This window comes from Drosophila novamexicana, unplaced genomic scaffold, assembly GCF_003285875.2.
Source record: "Drosophila novamexicana strain 15010-1031.04,08,12 unplaced genomic scaffold, DnovRS2.1 tig00001353-arrow-arrow-pilon, whole genome shotgun sequence".
Lineage (NCBI taxonomy): Eukaryota > Metazoa > Arthropoda > Insecta > Diptera > Drosophilidae > Drosophila > Drosophila novamexicana.
The window spans coordinates 731,829-751,869 of NW_020824851.1; the positions used below are offsets into that span (position 1 = coordinate 731,829).

Consider the following 20,041-nt stretch of genomic DNA (forward strand, 5'->3'; position numbering starts at 1 on the left):
GCGTTGGCGTCGCTGTCGCTGGCTTCAGTGCTCGCTGCGCTTCGGTTTCAATTTCAGTTTCTCGGTCGACGCTCGCCGGTTCGGTTCGGTTTTCGGTTCGCGGTACGCGGTTCGCCCTCGCTTGTTTCCGTTTTCTATTTGTTTCTGTTTTCGGACACGCTTTTCACATATAACAAAAAAAAATTCTCAACTAAAATTTGTACGAACAAAAATGTAATTGTAACAATTTATTAATATTCAATTTATGTTTGTTCGCCTTTGGCTGCTGTCAGCATTCAATTCGAATTAGTTGAGTGTGTGTGTGTCTGAGTGTGTGTGTGCATGTGTGTGTGTTTGCTTGACTTTGACATTTGAGTGTTGATTTGCCGCCTTATTTGTTGTTGTTGTTGTCGCTTCTGCTTGTCAGCAATTTTAACATGCAGTTCATCTCCTCCTCCATGGCCTGCCCATTTGCTTGTTGTCTGTGGTCTGTGCGGAGCAGGATAATAGTGCGAGGTGTGCCCTTAAAGTTGCAGCTATATGACTCTATAGACTAGACAAACTGGTTTAGCATCTGTCTCTATCAGTTGATTGATTTCTCTTCATTAATCAATGTGCTCATCTTATTAATATTCTTATTGGAATATACTAATAAACTTTGCAGCCTGACTTTCGTAAACAACACTAGCACGCCTTTCGGCTATGAGACATGCACTCGTCTGGGATTCGAACCCGCAGCCTGCCATCAGAGCATTCATCTCAACTATCATTTCATATTGACATCCCAACTACTTTAGGCTTATGTAATCTTCCTTAGCTGGCTTTGATATTTCTGTGTTCTTTTTATTGGAGCATCGATTTGACAGTAATCGCAGTCGCCTCGTCGAAGTATTTATGTATATGGTAAAAACCTAGCTGTTTTTTTTATTTGTTTTTTGTTAAAGTTTCCTATCTGCTGGTGCACAAAAGCAAAGCTTTTATACAAAATCCAAAGCAATTTAAACCAAAGCGAGGCAGCAACAAAAATAAAACATGGTAAGTGGATATGCAAATGTGCCTAAACAATAAATTACCAATCGATCAAAATAAATCATATGCTAGAAAAACACCAATTCACAAATTTGAAGACCCCCTTACCCGCCCTCCCCTCACCCCATCGATCATCACATGCCTACAGCTGAAAATTCGACTATATATACTCTGTTCGAGCTGGTTCGCCCAACTGGCTGCCCGGTTAACTAGACGCCGTTTGGCGTGTGGGCGGCTGCCCTGGCAAACAGGTTGCCATTGCGTATACGCCGCATCGGCCACGTCCGTACGCGTTTGGTTTGTTTTTTTGCTCGTGGTCGTCGAAGTGTCTACTCCAAAGTTGGTCTTAGCGAGCCATGTGCAAGATTCATAGCGAGTGGAATTTTCAAGTGTTACATGCTACAACAAACAAAACAAAAACATAAACAAAAACACAAGCCCAACTGCCATTTATATGTATATATATTTTTTTTTTGGCATTTCTTATACTCTTTACCCAGCGCAAAAGGCATGAGAGATTTGTGCTAATGGATGTAACAGGCACATGTACAAAAGCGAGAAACAAAAAGACGAGCCGAGTCGGATAGTCACATCTATTATACTATATACTTTAAATATATAACAAGTTTATAAATCATCATCCATATTTGCATGACGATAAATACCAATGTGGTATGTTCTGAAGATGACCAGAACTACACCAAGATCTAGATCTGTTACTCCCCTCGCCCTTCTACTCAAAATCAGTATAGACAAACACTTTGCTGTCATTTTAAAGCCCTGCCATTTAAAATCGGACTTTAAATGCCGGATTTATTTAAGAATATATTTCCTCTAGTGTAAAGCTGAGCAAAGCCTCAGAAGCTGGCCATACATAGGGTATCTTAAAGTCAGCCACTCTTGATTAGCGAGCACCCTTGCTTGCTGTTTGCTGTAGTTTTATGAGCTGCCTACCAAAGAGACGAGCACAAAGCGCGTCTCCATATGGACTGGCCAGGCCTTATAGGTATCGCCGATAATTATCATACAGAAACTAAGAGAAACACGCACACAAGCTCATAAAATCGAAAAACTATTCATCAAAATATTTTCAAAGTTACCAACGTGCCTGGTCCTCCTCCAGTCGCCGTCTCGTTTAGTGGGCGAACATGAAACTTTCAACAACAAAAATCATAATAAAAATTGTACAAATTCAGAAATATCAAACGAATTGCTTGAAAATGTTTCGCAAGGGTCGGCACTTGAAGCCGTTGACGAGCAAGCCGCTGATCTATGCGTCTATCTGGGGCTGAGAGCAACGCCCACGGATCTGGTTGGGAAAGCAAAAGTGTCGCGCCGCCGTTGGAGCCCGTCTCCGAAAGCCGGAGGCATCCAGATCAAATGGTGATCAGCACAGCACAGACCTCAGAGCCAAATTTCCAGCGTTAAGCTCTGCTCTGACATCATTTCCACTCGTTGGGCGAGAGAAGCATTCCGAGGCTAAATTTGGCAGCCAATTGAAGCGAATGATTTATTTCAATTTCACTCTCTCACCCAAAAAAGAATCTATCTATATATATATATAGCCTGAGAGCCAGAGAGAGTCTAAATCAACTTTCTGCATCAGAAACCTAAAGTTTTTGTTCTGTTTCTTTAAAATTGAGACCCTTTCTTTCAATTAACTTATAGAAGCTGAGTCAAGTTCAAAATATATATCTATGATAGATTAAACTGGAAATGTATCTGCAAATTAGACAATTTGCCGAATATTTATGCAGACATTAAAAATATTTACTCATCATTCTCAGTGGGCCGAGGCTTGCAACACATATCCTTTGTAGGGAGAAAGGCTTCGAAATAAAAAATATTTCAAAAGAGTTCGTAAGTTCCTAAACAGAATGAGTTGAGTCTAGAAGATGTCTAGCTTTTCTTTTCCATATTTAATTTCTTCTAGCTTCTCCATCCATCAAAATGTATTTGATATTATCTTTGTATTATATGAGCTTGATCCCGACGTATTATTATTTTGTCTGTATTAATTAAGTTTGATATTCTATATTATTTTGGTTATAATATTCCTTGAGAATAACTCTAAACTGTTAACAAGCATCTAAAGTAATATTAAATTTATGTGTGTTTTTTTTTCGGGGTTTCTCTGTTTGTTTTTAAGTTTTTCTCGATTTAACCAAGATTTGAGCTAGCACCCGAGAATAAGGTGCTTTCTGTATGGACTTAATAGCTCGTATCGCATTTCACACAAAATATGTTTTATTCACAATTTTTGTATCTCAGGGTCAACGACCGGCGTTAGGTGATCTTTTAATATTTGCAACAATCAGGCTCACCACCCACTCCGTGCCACGCCCCCTCACGCGCCGGCACGCCCCGCGCCGGGGGCACTTCAAATGGCAATTACTTATACGCAATGTTGCCCGAAAGCAGCAATTTGTATGGCTAAACATAGCGCCTCGTTGATTGACAGCATTGATTGATGGCCTCTGGGCAATACACCTCACACACACATATACGCACACAAAGCGATACAAGGAGAGAGAGAGTGTGCGACTAGTATGAATCATGTGTGCAATATTTTAATTATCGCATTTGAATAAGCAAACTACAAAATACAAATTCAACAAAAATTGAAATAAATTGTTTTGACTTACTGCGGTTTGTTGGCTTTTCAAGGGAAAAACTGTGCCGGCTAAATTGTTGTTTACGCTTGTTATTAATTATTCTCATTCTCATTCTTGTTGTTGTTGTTGTTGCTTCTGCTGCTCATTTGGCAACTGGGGCGGCAGTGTGATTGCAGCAATTAACTGATAAGAACTCAAAATCCAATCAGAGCACACGTCAAGCAGGTGCACTTAGCGCAAAAGTCAGCAGAGAAACATGATTCAATCCGAACTCAGATGCTAAAAATGAAAATACAAATGCCCAACTTTCAATTAAATCTATTAAGATTACGATTAGAATTACTTGTAATTGGACTTATTAGGCTATAATACTATGTACTATCTATTTGGCGCAATTTACCTAACCTTAAATCAAATTGAAAAACTGCAAATTATTTTTTAATTTGAACCTAACCTTAAATTAAATCTAACCTCAAATAAACTATGATTTTTCGAACCATTTTGGTTCAAACTAACAAGCTTTTGAGAGAGATCCCAGCACCCAACTTTGGTTTAAAATTTAGCAAATTTAGCCCGCATCTTCTAAACGAAAATATCTAAAGCAAACCGAAAATTGTATTAATTCATTCAAGTTTTAAGGCCAATTACAAGTCATCTTTTAAGCCAAGTCCCCAATTCAAGAACCTACAAGAAACGAGCTAGTTCAAAACGTGAACGGAACAAAACCAGCGAAAACTTTTTTGGATGGTTAGCAAGTTACTAACGAAAATATTTACACTATGTTTACAATTTTGACAAAACAAAAACAGAACTAGTAAGACCTGCATGCTTGAAAACGAAATACCCTAGTGGAAATATGGCTTACAGGCTTGCACATTCATGTGAGGATTCGAAGTTCATACAAGAACTTTACTTTCGAGCGATCATTTCTATCGCAGCCATATGATAGATATATACATCATATATGTATCTAAAAGCTATTAGGGTATTTAATGTTCGTGGAACTGAAGTCGTCTGTTTTTGTGCTTCTTCATTTTTGTTTGTTTGGGCGTTAAATTTTTCATGAAATTGTGCGCTGTTTTTTGTTTGTTTGTTGCTTGCCTTTGTTGTTGTTGTTGTTGTTGTTGTTGTATTTATTACTGTTTTCTTTTATGGTAGGGCCATTCAAGCAAACTTATTTCGAGTGTGTCGAGTGGCGCTCTCCCTCTCTCTCTCTCTCCCCCTTTCTCTCTCGCTCTCTCGAGCGTTGATTTGTATTCATTTGCTTAATTCAATTCTAACTCTAGCGATGATCTAAGTGAGACGTCGTCGTCTTCGTTGTTGTTGTTGTTCTTCTTCTTGTTCTTGTTCTTGTTGTTATGCTTCTTTTTGTTTTGTTCTTTTTGTTGTTGCTACATCTGGCGCAAACTTTAAATAAGCAAGTAAAACAAAAACAAGAACAGCAACAGCAACAGGCAGCTAGTCAGGCAGCAAAGTGCCCGCAATTGCTAGCCGAAAAATTAATGTGCGTTTAATTCGGGCAAATTAAAATTGGACGTCGACGTCGTCGCTGCCAAGCGCAGCAGTGCGCGCGCGCACACACACACACACGCAAATAGAACAGCAATTGCCAATGCGCTGGCTGCAGGCCCCCGCGCGTGCCAGTATGCCCCTCGCGTTCCCAAGCGCAAGTGCATCGTGTAAATTGGTGAAATTTACGACCTGCTGCCATTTTTCATTTTTATGAGCAACGATTTTCATTTAATGCGCCTGCCTGTTCGCCATTTACCGTTTAGCTTCTACCGTTTATCCGTTACCGTTTACCGTTTACCGTTTGCCTTGTGGTGACGTCGCCTTGCTGTTTATATTTGTTGTCTTATTTTCTTCTTCCCACAGTTATCAGCGACAATCGGTTGACGCCTTAAGCGACAGCTCAGAATGGTTTGCGACTCGGCTAAGAAACCTCGCTGCCATTGCCACTTGCCCATCCACGACGCGCCACGCGTGGGTGGCCCATACAGCATATGGCAGCGGTCTAACAGCCAGGTGGCCAGTATGGTCAGCCATGGACACCTGAGCAAATGTGCGATACGTGTCATCAAATCAATGAATAACCGCAGATAGCGTACATTTGAAATGTTTGGGCTTATGGACAATTATGAATTGTAAATGCCGCTCGGGGGCAGTTTATCTAATTGCCATGGCCATCGCCTATGGCATAATTGCTTTCGAAATTTTACAGTCGGAAAATTCTCAATAGTTTCGGATTATGTGCTTTCAAACGGGGCTGCAAGACAAATTGTCTGCGGTTCGGTTCTTGTTGCGAACCAGCTCCATGCTTTTGGGTTCGATTTGTGAACCTTGAACTTTTTCCTAGATATCCCGGATATCCCGGAAATTTAGTTTATTTTTGATTATTATAAGGCTTAGATCGGGATGCGGTTCGGTATTTAATTGGTTGGGGCAAAGGTTCGGTGTGTACAGTAAATAATAAATTGCAATTCCGGAATCGAACTGGTTTTGTGGCATACTTTTTACCATTCTGGACAAGCGCTTAAGTCTACTTGCAAACAACCTGTTGTCAGGGAGAACAAATATCTTTAGTATTACGCAGAAACCGAGTGTAAAGTTCAAGGTGAATAAACTTTGCAAGCGGTTTAGCCGAAACTCTTAATTGGATCGTTTGTCATTTAGACTTTTAAGACTCAACTTACGATTATTTAATTCCAGTTTGCATTAGCCACAAAATTAAATGTGGCAGTAAATCAAATGGTTTCAGGTTTCATCTCTAGAAAACACAAGTTTTAGATACAAATGTTAGCCATTGGAATTTATAGGAAAGTGAACAACATTTGTCAGCAGAATTGATTGGAAAGTGAACATCATTTATGCGATGACAACAGCGCTATCGGGAATTCCAAACTGTTCTGAATTCTATTTAGAATTGGTGACACAGATTTCACTTTGGTACTTAGCGAATCTTTTCTGAAATATAATTAAGTTTCTTCAGTTGAATTTTCATTAAATCGAAAAATAAAATAGATCAAAACTCCAATAAGATCTTGATTTGCAGGCATGCTAAACAAAAGCCTTTAGATCATATCTTACAATCGTATTAACAAACCTATTCCTAAACTAAACCCAAATACTGTACATTCCTTTTTTTGTAAATGAATTTCTTATTGTGTTCCGAATTCCACTTTTGACACACTTTCACATAAATACTTATAGCATACTCCTTGGAGCCGACTCAAATTATAGAGCTTCAGTTGTAAAAATCAACTCACAATTGTTTTGATTGCTTTAAACGTAAAATATAAAATAACATATGGGCTTGTAAGACCTGATTACTTTTTGATGAAAATAGGGAATAAATAGTCAGATTTGTTAAATGTAGGAAACGATTAGATTTCGCTAGATTGCGTTTAATTGGGGAACTGCTCGAGACAGCCGTCTGAACGGAGACTCATTACTATATAATATGTAATCAAAATGATTTAACGCTGATGCTCATCATTTTATTATTATTATTAAAAAAGCACACATCATATTATTGTTCTTCTCCGTTCTGCGGTCGGGGGCTCTGAAGTTTTTTCTCTTTATTTTCATTGAATTACGCAAATCGCAGCTGTTGTGCGGTTTATGAACTCAAGGCACAATTTGAACGCCCCTTTGGACGGTACGGAGCTATGCATTATATACATATATATATATTCATGTACTCATTCATTCGCACCATTTAGTCACCCATTCCAGTCACTTTGTTGTGAACTGGATATATCGAATTATGAAATATTTGAACGCATTGCCGACGTGATTTTCATTCTAATTGAGCGCGATTCTTTTGTTATCTCGCGCAGTCGGAGCCGGCATCGATCTGTCACAAGTGCAATGAGGTCATACAGCAGCGCATCATTACGGCACTGGGCAAAACCTGGCATCCGGAGCACTTTGCCTGCAAGGACTGCCAGCGTCCCATCACCGAGGCAACATTCAACATACAGAGCGGGGAGCCGGTCTGCTCCGATTGCTTTGTGAGCAACTACTCGGGCACCTGTTTCGGCTGCAAGCAACCCATCTTGGAGGTAAGTACTCAGCCCCACCCTTTACCGATTCACATTTTCCTGATAAAAAGTTGCCCAATCTCAGCAGCAGTCCATGTTCCTATTCATAGCGATAAGATCAGGGATTTCTCAGTTCTAGTACCAGACACCATCCCAAGCCCAGTTTCGCCTTTCTTAGTCTCAGTCCCTATCCGAAGCATAGACATATCATCAAGAGTTTCTCAGACCCAGTCCCTATCCGAGTGATGGATCAATGCTTTCCCAATCCCAGTCACAGACACAAGATCAAGTCTAGAGCACTCTCAATCCCAGTGCCTACTTGACTCATAGCCATAACATCTGGAGTTTCTAGTCTGTCTCAGTCCCCGTTCCCGTCCCAGCCCTAGTCGTAGACTAAAGCTCAAAAGTTTTTTAGTCTCAGCAGTCGTCCAAATCGTTGACATAAGATCCACATTGATGACATCGTCGCAGCCGTCTGTTTGCCATAAACTTTGGCGCTTTATGAGCGTTGGCGGGCGGCAATTGTAATTAATATTGTCATCATTTATTCGTATAGTCTATAAAGATTGTAATGCATAGGAAACTTGATTATATTTAACCTGTACACACATTCAGATGCGCGTAGTGTATTTAATGATCATTTTGTCGGCAAAGGTGAATTGCATATAGTATGTGATATCTATTTATAGGACTATTATACGGGCGGAAAAGCTAGTTTATCCAGCTCTTGAGATGCTGCATCGATGACAATATAATCACTTAGATGATAATACATATATATATATATCTATTTAAATATGATTTAATTAGATATGATTTTATTTTTGTACAGTATGCGGTAATTTCATTTTAAACAATTTGCCTAATAATACGAATCTATATACTACAATATTCCTGTATTGTAAATATACTTTTCCCTGATCTTGATCGTCCACAAAGAAGAATCAATCTCACAACTAAGACTAAGGTAATATAAGGATTTTCTTTGGATTAAGTCAACGTTAACGTTGACATAAGTAAAAGTAAACATGTTTAAATAGGTTTATAACCAGAATTAATTGACAAGAACGAATCTGTTCATTAACGAACTACAATTCATTTTAAATGAATACCTGCTGTGAGAATTGCATAGAAAGGGATTTAGACGTGCAACACTCTGGCAACACTACTATTTTTTATTCCACTGCAACCCTTCGTATTGTTTGCCATCTGCTTCATATGCCAGGCTGTTGTGAGAATTGCATAGAAAGAGCATGAAAACTCTGGCAACACTACAGTTTTTTGTTTCCAATGCAACCTTGTGTATTATTTGCCAGTTTCTTTGAACGAAAAGCTGTTGTGAGAATTGCATAGAAAGAGCATTCGAGCTTCGACATTGCCTGCTAAAGAAAAGTTCGTTCTGCCCCCTTATCTCCAGTTGTGTTTACATCAATGTCACAAGGTCGCGAGAATTGCGCTGGGTGTGTGCGATTGATTGGCTTTGATTGAGATTATGTTTATATATGCACATATGCAGCTGATTGGAATCGCCAGTGTATTTATTGTACCTAGATTAAATTTAAAATATTTGACTGAGAATACATGGCTCTCTCGTTACCAGCGCACCATCAAGGCCATGGAGCAGTCGTGGCACGAGGAGTGCTTTGTATGCGCCGGTCCATGCAAGAAGCCGCTGGTGGGCACCTCATTCTACGAGCGGGACGGTCGACCCTACTGTCGCATCGACTTTGAGCAGCTGTTCGCGGCCCGCTGTGCCGGCTGCACTCTGCCCATAACGGAGAATGCCATTGTGGCGCTCAACGCCAAGTGGCATCGGGATTGCTTCAAGTGCAAGGTGGGTGCAAGGCTGCAACTCGAATTTGAACCGCGCGCCGATTCAAACCAGGGATTGCAGTCCCGTATATATACTTTACTTTATCTAATGATGGTTTCTTATTTTGCTTGCAGAAGTGCCTGACGCCCATTACGGCCAGCACGTTCGCAGTGGAGGATAATAAGCCGATGTGCACGGCCTGTTCGGAGTAGGCTGGAAGGCCCGGGCACCCCTCTGCACAGTCAGACGGACGACCGGACGGACGCACGCACAACATGTATATTATAGATGTTTATGGTATTTGTAGTATTCGCAGTTGTTGAACAAAGCTATAACGTAACACAACTAGAATTTAAACAAAATATTCGAAAGGCAACGTTCGAATCCAAGTTAACAAAAAGGAAAAAGAGTTCCGACTACTCCACAATAAACACACGCACACACACATACACACACACACTCGCCACTTGGAGAGTTCCGCCTCCTACTTAACCTTTAGCTGCATTCGGATGTACTAAAATATATAGATATTTTTTATTTTTATTATTATTTTTTTTTATATATGAAATGCATTTTACACGAAAGTTGCATTTAGAACAGAGCTGCCAGAGCTGGCGCGAGAAGTGTGGCCGGGGGTATGGGGTAGGGGATGCGGGCGGATGGGTGGGCGTGAGTGTCAACGTATATTTATATATATATATATGAAAAAGATTTAACTATATAATTGTGTTTACATAGTTGTTATATATGCTACACCTAACTCGCATACACTTTGTCGCCTGCAACACTATCTCTCTCGCTCTCTCTCTATCTCTATTACTATCTCTTTTATCTCACATGTTATCTCTTTCTAAATTGTATTGTTATTCTGAAGCTATACAAATATATGACAATTAATCTTGATCTGCAGCACTTTTATTTCAAAAAGGAACATGTCATCATTCTCCCTCCCTCTCTCTCACTAGACATATGTATATTGCTATCTCTATTTATGATATATGGCGATGCCAAGTGCTACACAAAGTTTATATCATGTATTTGAAGATAAGAAAAAACGGCTACGAAATACCCTAGTCATACGTCTGGCTATGAAATTATTTGATAGTAGTTCGATTTAATACGATTTTGCGTCCTGATGTCGGAATAATCTGAAATGATTTTCGTCGACTTATTCTTCCCATAGAGCTATATGATATAGTTGCCCGATTTGGACAAGATTTGCCTGGTGTGTAAGGAGCAATAAAAAGCGCTAAAGTCCCGAGTTTGGTCAACAAATCTTGAGCATTTCTCATTATAATGGCCGCCATATGATAGTGTTCCGATCCGGCCAATAAGACCAATAATCACGATAGTAATTTTAAAACTAAGAGACACGGCTCGTCTGCTTACTGATCAAGAATGTATAACATGGGGTCGGACGCATTTCCTTCTATTGCATCGGTTACAAATTCTGTGATTTGATTATAATCTTGAAAGTGATCCGGTATCAGCACTGGAGCTTACCCCTTATCATAAGGGGCGTGGGGGAATGAGGTTTTATAACGATCAAATCGATGCATTTTATTTATCCCACAAATTATTAGAACACTCCACATACGTGTGTATATGCATTAGAATAAGTTACTTAACAATTTTGATGGCCGAAAAGAAATGTAAGAAAATTCCTCAGATTGTTTCATTTGGTTCCTGCCAGCGTCTATTCCTCAAGGGGCTTCATCTGTGAACTGTGCATCCACATGTAGAGCAGAGGCACGAGGTGGATTGTTCAATTTCAATTTCAGTTTTAATTTCAATTAGATAGTTACCTTTTGTGTAACATGGCGCCCAGAGAGCGCACAAGGGGATCGAGAACCTCGCGCACTTGCGACTTCGTCACATGCTCCATGGCCTCCAGGAGCTGTTGGTGCAGCTCCCGCTTCTCCCGTCCGGGTTGCTGCAGCAGCGCCAATATGTTGGTCAGCTGATGCTTTTGGCCTTCGCTGGGCTCCTCGTCGAGCTCGCTGGATGGCTCGCCGCGATAGTCGCCGCACTGGACGCACTCGATGTGGGTGGGCACATCCTCGGTGGGCTGCTCCGGCTGTATTTCGGCTGGCTGGCCGAGTATGACACCTGGCACGGGCTGGGCACTGCTGTTGGGATCCGGCAGCAGCTTGGGTTTGCGCAACCACGAGCGCGGGCGACGCTTCTCGATGCGCTCCTTGGGCACTAGGCGCGGCTCATACAGCTTCAGATCGTTGAGGAACATCTTGAGATCGTAACGCTCGTGCATGCCCGGCCGTGCCTGGCCATGCCCATGCCCATTGCCATGGACGCGCCTCTGCAGGCGCCGATAGGTCTCGCGCGCCAGCTGAAAGCGTTGCTCCTGCATGTCCTCAATGAACGTTAGGAAGCTGGTGCAGCGTTGCTGCAGGCACTCCACCACAGGATCCTGACGATCCAGCACGCCCTTCTCCAGGCACACGTTCGTCAACGTGTACATCATCTCGATGAGGGCACTCAGCTTTTGCGGCACCTTGTCCAGGAGGAAGTAGCGCACCTGACGCTGGTAACGGCCAATCGAGTGATACATCAGCCCGTAGACGCAGACCACCCGCTGACTGGCCTCGTTCGAGGTGCTGCTGTTGAAGTTGGCCACCGGCGTGCAGCGCACATCTTCGATCATGCCGCGCAGCGGATACAGAAAGTTGCGCGAGAATCTCACACAGAAATTGAACGCGTTCCGTTCGCGTCGCTGTTTCTCCTGGCTGCTGTTGCTGATCAACGGCAGCTGCAGCAGGCTGCCCTGGAGGCGGTCCAGTGCCGATATGATGCGCTCCTGAGTCAATGAGATCTTGTTGTAAATGGACATCTTCTGGTATTTCAGATTCTCCAGCGACCTCGTGCAGACCACGGGCCGTGCCTTGCGACGTGGCGTCGCATTTTTCGCCGGCGGCGCCTGCACTGCTATCGCAGCCATTGCCGTGGAGAGCTCTGCCTGCGGCTGTGGCTGCGGCGACGGTATTGCGACAACTGCCTGCTGCTGTTCCTTATCCCGTCCGCCGGGCTGGCGGCCCAGCGTCTGCGCTTTGGCTGCAGCCGGTGATTCCTGCAACAGCTTCCGCTTTGGCTGCCTGCTGCTGCCGCTGCCACCGCCGCCGCCGCCGCGCACCGCCTGCGCCATTTGCGTCGCCTTTGGTGTTCGGAACTTTGTATTGGCCGGTGTCACCGGATCCGGCGACTGCCTGTGTCCATATCGCCTGGCGGATGACTGCGGTGGCGGCTGCTGCTGCTGTTGCCGGGCTGCTGAGGGCCGACCAGTGGATGAGCCGTGGACTGCATGATTGATGGTGCCAGTGGCTCTGTCAGTAGCAGCAGTAGCGGTTGACTGTTCCTCGGACCTACAATAGGTGAGCTGTTCCTGTTCCTGTTCCTGTTGCTGTTCCTCCTGTTCGCACAGCGTGCAGGTGTCCGTCTCGGAGCGTTGGGATGTGTAGTGCATTGGTTTCAGGCTTCGCTGAAAGCTGATCCAGTGTGGATGCGGCTCCAGTTCCACGAAGCAGGCCTTCTGTGGACCGCCATTTTCAGCCATATCCGGCTCACTGAGGTTGTAAGGCAGACGCTCAATGTAGCGCATGTAACCGGGACGATCGGCATACTCCTGCTCCAGATCGCTGTCCTCCACAAAGTAGGGATCCAGGGGCTCCGGCTCGACGGGCACATGCTGCTCCATAAACATGCATCCGGCCGATTGGCGCACAGTCAGTGGCTCGTACATATTCACGTCCACCGCCTGCGGCATCATCGGCGAGGATATTATATCCGCCCACTGACCCTCCGGCTGTGGGTAATCCTCGTAGGATACTTGTTTCATTATCATCGGCTCATCCTCATTGAGTTTCTGCTTCAGGCGCTGCAGTATCACGTCTGGCTCCGAGTGTACTGGTGCGCTCTCCGGATTCATTAATGGCTTCCGGCGCTGCTCGGCCTTCTTGATCGGCGCCTGCTGCGGCTGATTGGCGACGGCCTGGGACTTGACGGGCTGCTTCTGGACGCGTTGCTGCTTTAACTTGCGCCTGGGCGACGCGACCCGCAGCTCCGACTGCGTCTGTCCCATAGATTTCAGTTCAGCGCACACCTCCCGATGCAGTCCCTCGATCCGCGCTGTATAGTGATCCGCATCCGATAGCTTCTGCTTGGCAGCGCCACGTTTCACCTTACGGTTGCGCAACTTTTTGCTCCGGTTCGCAGCACGGGGAGCGATCGTATCGGCGCCGCCGACCAAACGATGCACGCCATGCTGTACATCGTTCTCCTGGTCGTCATTGCTGCAGCTGCTTTGACTTTGGTTCCTGCTGCGGCAGCTGCTGCTGCGACTGTTCCCGCCGCTGCTTTGCTGCAGATCCAGCAGCTGCTGTTTGGCCCGCAGCGACATCTGCGTTTCCACGTCCAGGTCCCGCGATGTAACCATACCGAGCACGTCGCGACCCGTGTTGCGCATCTTGCAGAAGCGCGGCTTGCTCAGCTTGTGCATCTCCTTCTCCTTTCGGTTCTCGTCTCGCTCCGCGGCGCGCTGCAGGTTGTACCGCTTGACGGCATTCTTGATCGAGTCCGGGTTGGTAAACTGTCGCGCGATACGGAGGCGGGTATAACCAAAATGCCACGCCCATTTGCGAAAAACCTACACCGTACTTACCTGAAACTCGTGTGCAAACGATTGTCCATAGAGATCATGGAGTTTCATCATATTTGTGATTATTGATTGTGTGTCGGTGGGATAAAAGAATTGATTAGGAAGCCTTAGAGTTATAGATTTTGCGGTGGGGAAGGGAGGGGAAAGAGTATAACCAGATGAAATTTTGTTGTATGTACGCTTCCAAAAATTTAAAATTAATGCTTGTTTATTCTGCTCGACTCGTACGCCTTATCAAAGCTGTCTGTCGCCCTGACAGACCCTGCTCGATCCAACTCCAACTCCAGCAGCCCTTGAAACTGGCTATATACATATACATACATACATACAAATATTATATACATATACACACATATATATAGAAAATATATCGATGTGCATGCCAAAATAAAACGTGCCAAGGCTCCGCAATTTACGTTTAACAAACAACCGCAACAGAAATTTACACAGTTCAAAGAAATTTTGTCCGTTTCAATTTAAAGTCGAAACAAGACCAGTGTTGCATAACAAACAATTTTTTGAGTACTCAAGCATCGATCTTTTAAAGGGAAGTGAGTATAATCAAACGAGGTTTGTTATGAATATAAGAGACTTTATATTTTTATTATATTTGATATATTGCATAGGGATATATAGAGCTATAGGCCATTAGTATGGCTATCAGTCTTGGGAATAATCTGTCGACCGTTAAGTTCTTGTTTGAAAAGCTTGCTTATCTTGCAAGATACATACATATGTATATTCACTTGCCTCGGCATTTACGAGATTTTAGGTGTATCTTGTATGTGAGCAAGTCGGAGAAAAATATCGCATACTTCTCTGGAAAAAATCGGCCCAAAATTGAGGTTAGGGCAGCAGTGAAAACAGGATTTAGCTGAGCAGCCGGCTAAAAATCCACCGAACACTTTGTATAATGTGGATGGATATACATAAGTATGTACATATAAATATTAAGTTTTACGTCCGAATAGGAAGAAGTAAAAATATAAAGAACATACCCTGCTTTCTCACATTTATAAGCTTACAATTGAACCAGATCGATGTGATTCAGCTGAAAAATGAACTAGCTCCGACATCAGAATCGACTACGCTTGGCATATTCCTTCAAATGTTTGTAGTACCAATATAAAATATATGTTTTGAAAATGTAAAAAAAAAGTTCAAACTCACGACAGCGAAATACTTCAGGAAACCAAACCGATTGATCCAACACAACCACAAAAATACACACATCTCCAATAGTTAACCATGGTTCACCCCAGTGCAAAGGTGAGTTCCAGAACCCGCCAACTCAATTCAATTGCCAAATCAAGATTTACAAAGAACTTTGCTCTCGCAAGGGCCGGCTGCGTTCCGTGGGCCTCGTGACGGCAGGGGTCGTGGCCTTATACATGGGCCTCAGCGTATACGAGAACCAGGAAGGCCTGTTCCGGACATTTGTGCTGCCGGCAGTCCGTTGGCTGCCCGCCGAGACGGGCAACAATTTGGCCCTGATGGCGTGCAAGTATCGCCTTTATCCAGTGTCCGGCTACAGGGACAACATTAACTTGAAGACCTCGTTTTTTGGCCGGCCCATAAGCAATCCCATTGGCATCGCGGCCGGCTTCGATAAGAACGGCGAGGCCGTGCAGGGGCTAAAGGATTTGGGTTTCGGTTTCATTGAGATTGGCAGCGTTACGCCCCAGGCCCAGGCGGGCAACCCCAAGCCGCGCATCTTTCGCTTGCACAACGATCGGGCGATCATCAACCGGAAGGGCGTCGATAGCGATGGCCACGAGGCGGTGGTGAGGCGGCTGCGGCACTTGCGAGCCACCAATGCTATCGATGTTGTCGTGGGCGTTAATCTGGAACGCAATCGCACCTCCAAGACACCTGTCATGGACTACATGGCAGGTGTGAAGGCCTTTGCCCCCTGGGCCGACTATCTGGTTGTCAACTACGACCATTTGAAGGGCATGCGGAGCGTGAACAACAAAACGAAGCTCATCGAGCTTCTGGAGGGTGTCAACAAAGCGCGAGCCCAGCTGGGCGACAAGGTGAATGTGCCCATTCTGTTGAAGCTATCGCCAGATCTGACACTGGACGAAATGCGGGACGTGGCCGCCGTCATTAAAACGTATGCATGCCGTGTGGATGGCCTAATTGTGTCCAATGCAACAATGTATCGGGGCAATCTCAGAGTCTCCAGGCTGGCCACAGAGAACGGCGGCATAAGTGGGGAACCGCTGCGGGAGCGCTCCACGAGGCTGATTGCCCAGATGTACGAGCTAACCAATGGCTGCGTGCCCATCATTGGCGTGGGCGGTGTCTCATCCGGCCGGGATGCATACGAGAAGATCGCGGCCGGTGCATCGTATGTGCAAATCTATACGGCTTTTGTGTACGAGGGCCCTGATTTAGTGGACCGCGTTAAGGCGGATCTTTCCGCATGGCTAACCAAGTTGGGCTATGAGAATATTGACGAAGCAGTAGGTTCCAATTATCAACGATATCTGCCCAGCACTGATTAATTCCAAATAAATTAAATTTTGTGTTTTTAAATACATTGTCCACTAGAACTGAGGGCAAGATTTGCTAAAGACTGGTTTTCGGGTGAGCTTTCCGGGCCGTTGGCAACGGTCCAATTTTGAAATGGATTAACATTTGTACACTCCTCACTGACAGTGCTATGTTATTAACATGCGCTCCACGCTTAATAGTTTGCTGCCCATTTTGCTGTCAAATAATATGCATCGATATTTCTGTTGTGCAGCTTAACAGTACAAGTATTCGCATACATATCCGTCAACGAGCTAACATAAAATTCAGTATTTGTTCGGTATTTACAATAGAATTTCGCCTAGCATCCACTTGGGTATTTGCATGATAGCACGCATGCGGTCACACTGTGTATTTTGTTGCACTGCAGCCTCTTTTTAATGTTTTAGTCCAATATTTATGTAAAACAAAACGAGAAGTGCGTAGCACATAAATGTGCATAAGGCAGTTAAATAAATAATCAAGTTGAGTGCGCCAAGCCAATAGCAAGACCGTCGTGCTGGAACACATCGACCCACTGGCAGGTTCATTAGTCCGTGTACCATTGTCTGTCATTGTGCAGCGATGAAACAACAAAAACAAAAACGTGCTTACAACGCATTTTACGAATTTCTATTGCAGATTGACGAAATCCAACAAAATATTTGAAATACACAGAAAAAGCAATGGACGTCGAGGAAAACTACGAGTCACAAAGCACAACAGAGACGCCGCCGCAGCAGGGACCGCAGCCGCAGATGCAGATGCAGATGCAGATGCAGCAGCTGCCGCAACAGCAGCTTCCACAGCAGCAACAGCAAATGCAACTGCTGCAAGATATGCAATGCGAGCCGCTGTTTGGCATTACCACAAATACAACAACAACCACAAATCCAATGATGGACACTGGCAACGTTGCAATACCGTTGCCAGCGCCGCCTGGGACGGGCCTAGTTCTGTCCGGACCAGTGCCAGCTGTCTCCTCAGCGTTACCAACACCCGCACAAGCAGCGCAGATCAAGGGTCTCGGCGCGGCTCTTCCCACAAATGACTATGATATTGACTCTCTGCTGCTGCAGCAATTCAGTTGCATGGGCACCACAGACCACGAGGATCTGATAAGTCAGTTCCAGAGCCTCATGAATAATCAAATGAATCGCGAGTCGGCTCGTTTTTATTTGGAAATGAGCAACTGGTAAGTGGTCCGTCCAGCTGTTCATATGCATTTATACCTTACACATATATACATTATATGTATTTAATATGATTAGGAATTTGCAAACTGCCGTCGGTTGCTATCTGGACTTTTGTAGCCTGCAGTCGTTGCCTTCAATGAAGATTGTGCAGGGCCAGCACGTGAATGCCCAGCAGCAGGCATTCCAGCTGCAGAACGATGGCAACGAACGCTGGCCGAATGGCTGCTATTTAACATCGCCAATACAGACGCAACGCATCAATGTGCCGTCCTTGCGTCCGGGCGAAACTTGTGATATATTGGCTGATCTGATGCCCACACAGCCGGCAATTATGTGGCGCCTGTGTACACCCAACGGTTGGTACTTTGGCGGTGAGTGGAGGGCTTAGCTGTTTAGGCCGCAACTGAACGATCAGATTTTTAAAAATGTGCTCTTCTCCCTCTCTCTCTCTCTATCTGTGTATGTTTTGCTAGATGCCATATGGATGATACCGCCCGGCACACAGGCCAGCCAGGATGAGCTACAGCAACGCATGGTGCAGCTGATCACCTCGGACGCGAAACCGGAGGTTTATCCACAGATCAAAATAGTGATAACTGCGCATACACAATGAGAAAGCGCCCACATTTTCATTTAAATGTTCGCGTTGCGCTGCATTTCATTACGAATTGCACATCGTTATTTCAAATTTGAAACTATTTATACTGATTTTGGCTAGCTTCAATTCGGCCTTTGATTCGAATCCAAAACATCCAAAAGAAACAAAACACAAAACTGTATTTTTTTATCGACGCATTTGTAATTCGATTAGCAAACCGAAAATTTCCCGTCGTAAATTTTTCCAGAATTTGTATGCGCGAAATGGTTCTATGTTTAAGCGACATGGTTTTTTTTTTTTGCCCCCCTCCTTTTGTCAAACCAATCCTGTAACAAATGTAGATTTAAGTGTTTTATTGAGCGAAAGAAAGAGAAACGAAGAAGAACATGTTTTTTATTATTTGTACGTTTAGGCTGTACTTATAAGCATCTGACAGTTGCCCCAAACTGTTCCGCAAACAAATATTATTTTATAACTGGGACAATCTTTAGCCCTAACGCTAGTTTAATATTTACTCGTCCGGTTCAAATTTGTTACGATCTCTTAATACAAAATGTCAAATTGTTTTGGTTGGCTATTGAAGTGGATATGAAAAACTTGTACTTGTAAAATCAACGTATATAATAAGCATCAGGCAGCAGCGCCTAGTCCATTAAATATATATATATTCCTGATCAGGAGGACAAGCTGAGTCGAGTTCCTTGCCGATTTGCGAAGCCCCTCCTTGTTATTAAGCCATCGATTCCGTCTTCCCTTTTAATACTCTTGTAGAGATTATAAGAAATGTGCAACGCACAGAAAGCGACATAGCCGAACCCAAAGAGCATATATATTCATGATCCCTGTCTTGTCTCTGTGTCGGTCTGTTGCGGCCAGAATATCTGATAGCTACCATAAACAAAATTGAGTTCGTGTATAAAACAATTTGTTATTTTTCAATGACCAGACATATAGGCAAAGTCCTATACACAACGGACTACTATATCATGTAGCACTATGGGAAGAGTCGCACGAAAATGAGTTTTGGCATGGAAAACTTTTCTGTTCTCCAGGATACCGCAGCCAATTCGGATCCGTATCAAAGAAGTCGCATATAAACATATTTCTACAAGGGTATTCAATCTTTGGCCTGCCGAAGATATTTCGAAAACCTGAAAGAGATACGGATACCCATTTTGGAATGTAGTTTCTCGCCTGCCATATAGTCTTCCCGTCCCCCGCTACCCAACGTATCGATGTTATCTTCCGTTCTCGTTGTTTTCAAAGGTAAAGTATGTTTAGACTTTGCATTTTAACGACTAGAAAGACATTTTTTTCTAATAAAATATACATATATATATATATCTATATATACGTATATGACCTGTGCCATATGCGGACTAGGTACATTTCAGATTACAATGCACCAAATAAATATCGCGTTCCAAAAACTTGTTCATTCTTTCATTTAATTGTGTTGCTTACGTGTTCTAGGGTATATCTTAGTGAGCAGCCTTCACTAAAGACCTGGAGTATATATATGCACATCAGATAATTTGTTAAGACTAAATGACTATGCTCACTGGGGGCGTGGCAAAACGGT

General features: G+C 43.7%; 4 protein-coding genes across 7 annotated transcripts; 3 read left to right on the forward strand and 1 right to left on the reverse strand.

Moving 5' to 3' along the window:
* The first annotated feature begins 174 nt into the window (after positions 1–174).
* Positions 175–10,022, forward strand: LOC115767212 (transforming growth factor beta-1-induced transcript 1 protein). Of its 2 annotated transcripts, XM_030711406.1 has the most exons (5): positions 175–213; positions 924–1,014; positions 7,463–7,687; positions 9,267–9,500; positions 9,614–10,022. In XM_030711406.1, the coding sequence occupies exons 2-5, from the start codon at positions 1,012–1,014 to the stop codon at positions 9,689–9,691; spliced, it is 540 nt and encodes a 179-aa protein (XP_030567266.1). In that variant the 5' UTR covers positions 175–213; positions 924–1,011; the 3' UTR covers positions 9,692–10,022. The 2 variants fall into 2 exon arrangements, with proteins under 2 accessions (XP_030567266.1, XP_030567267.1); XM_030711407.1 differs by lacking the exon at positions 175–213 and having other exon boundaries at positions 727–1,014.
* Positions 10,023–11,019: 997 nt separating this feature from the next.
* On the reverse strand, positions 11,020–14,408 carry LOC115767221. The gene is made up of 3 exons (XM_030711418.1): positions 14,152–14,408; positions 11,285–14,079; positions 11,020–11,203 (listed from the first exon to the last, which is right to left on the reverse strand). Exons 1-3 carry the CDS (start codon positions 14,200–14,202, stop codon positions 11,176–11,178), a joined length of 2,874 nt encoding a protein of 957 aa, XP_030567278.1. The 5' UTR covers positions 14,203–14,408; the 3' UTR covers positions 11,020–11,175.
* Positions 14,409–14,537: 129 nt separating this feature from the next.
* Positions 14,538–16,684, forward strand: LOC115767251 (dihydroorotate dehydrogenase (quinone), mitochondrial-like). Of its 2 annotated transcripts, XM_030711458.1 has the most exons (4): positions 14,538–14,699; positions 14,775–15,081; positions 15,169–15,417; positions 15,472–16,684. In XM_030711458.1, the coding sequence occupies exon 4, from the start codon at positions 15,540–15,542 to the stop codon at positions 16,656–16,658; it is 1,119 nt and encodes a 372-aa protein (XP_030567318.1). In that variant the 5' UTR covers positions 14,538–14,699; positions 14,775–15,081; positions 15,169–15,417; positions 15,472–15,539; the 3' UTR covers positions 16,659–16,684. The 2 variants fall into 2 exon arrangements, with proteins under 2 accessions (XP_030567318.1, XP_030567317.1); XM_030711457.1 differs by lacking the exons at positions 14,538–14,699; positions 14,775–15,081 and having other exon boundaries at positions 15,174–15,417; positions 15,489–16,684.
* Positions 16,685–16,954: 270 nt separating this feature from the next.
* Positions 16,955–19,370, forward strand: LOC115767244. 2 transcript variants are annotated; one of them, XM_030711446.1, is made up of 4 exons: positions 16,955–17,210; positions 17,308–17,860; positions 17,937–18,232; positions 18,335–19,370. In XM_030711446.1, the coding sequence occupies exons 2-4, from the start codon at positions 17,352–17,354 to the stop codon at positions 18,472–18,474; spliced, it is 945 nt and encodes a 314-aa protein (XP_030567306.1). In that variant the 5' UTR covers positions 16,955–17,210; positions 17,308–17,351; the 3' UTR covers positions 18,475–19,370. The 2 variants fall into 2 exon arrangements, with proteins under 2 accessions (XP_030567306.1, XP_030567305.1); XM_030711445.1 differs by having other exon boundaries at positions 16,955–17,206.
* Positions 19,371–20,041: the final 671 nt, after the last annotated feature.

Excerpts from the sequence above, each read along its gene's own strand:
- LOC115767244 (XM_030711446.1), top strand. The coding sequence starts at position 17,352 with ATGGACGTCGAGGAAAACTACGAGTCACAAAGCACAACAGAGACGCCG. Across the intron at positions 17,861-17,936 it reads TATTTGGAAATGAGCAACTG|GAATTTGCAAACTGCCGTCG; the intron begins GTAAGTGGTCCG and ends TAATATGATTAG. Across the intron at positions 18,233-18,334 it reads CAACGGTTGGTACTTTGGCG|ATGCCATATGGATGATACCG; the intron begins GTGAGTGGAGGG and ends ATGTTTTGCTAG.
- LOC115767221 (XM_030711418.1), bottom strand. The coding sequence starts at position 14,202 with ATGATGAAACTCCATGATCTCTATGGACAATCGTTTGCACACGAGTTT. Across the intron at positions 14,080-14,151 it reads CGTTTGCACACGAGTTTCAG|TTTACCAACCCGGACTCGAT; the intron begins GTAAGTACGGTG and ends ATCGCGCGACAG. Across the intron at positions 11,204-11,284 it reads GGCGCCATGTTACACAAAAG|TTCACAGATGAAGCCCCTTG; the intron begins GTAACTATCTAA and ends GTGGATGCACAG.
- LOC115767212 (XM_030711406.1), top strand. Across the intron at positions 7,688-9,266 it reads GCAAGCAACCCATCTTGGAG|CGCACCATCAAGGCCATGGA; the intron begins GTAAGTACTCAG and ends TCTCGTTACCAG. Across the intron at positions 9,501-9,613 it reads GGGATTGCTTCAAGTGCAAG|AAGTGCCTGACGCCCATTAC; the intron begins GTGGGTGCAAGG and ends TTTTGCTTGCAG.
- LOC115767251 (XM_030711457.1), top strand. The coding sequence starts at position 15,397 with ATGGTTCACCCCAGTGCAAAG. Across the intron at positions 15,418-15,488 it reads TGGTTCACCCCAGTGCAAAG|GGCCGGCTGCGTTCCGTGGG; the intron begins GTGAGTTCCAGA and ends TGCTCTCGCAAG.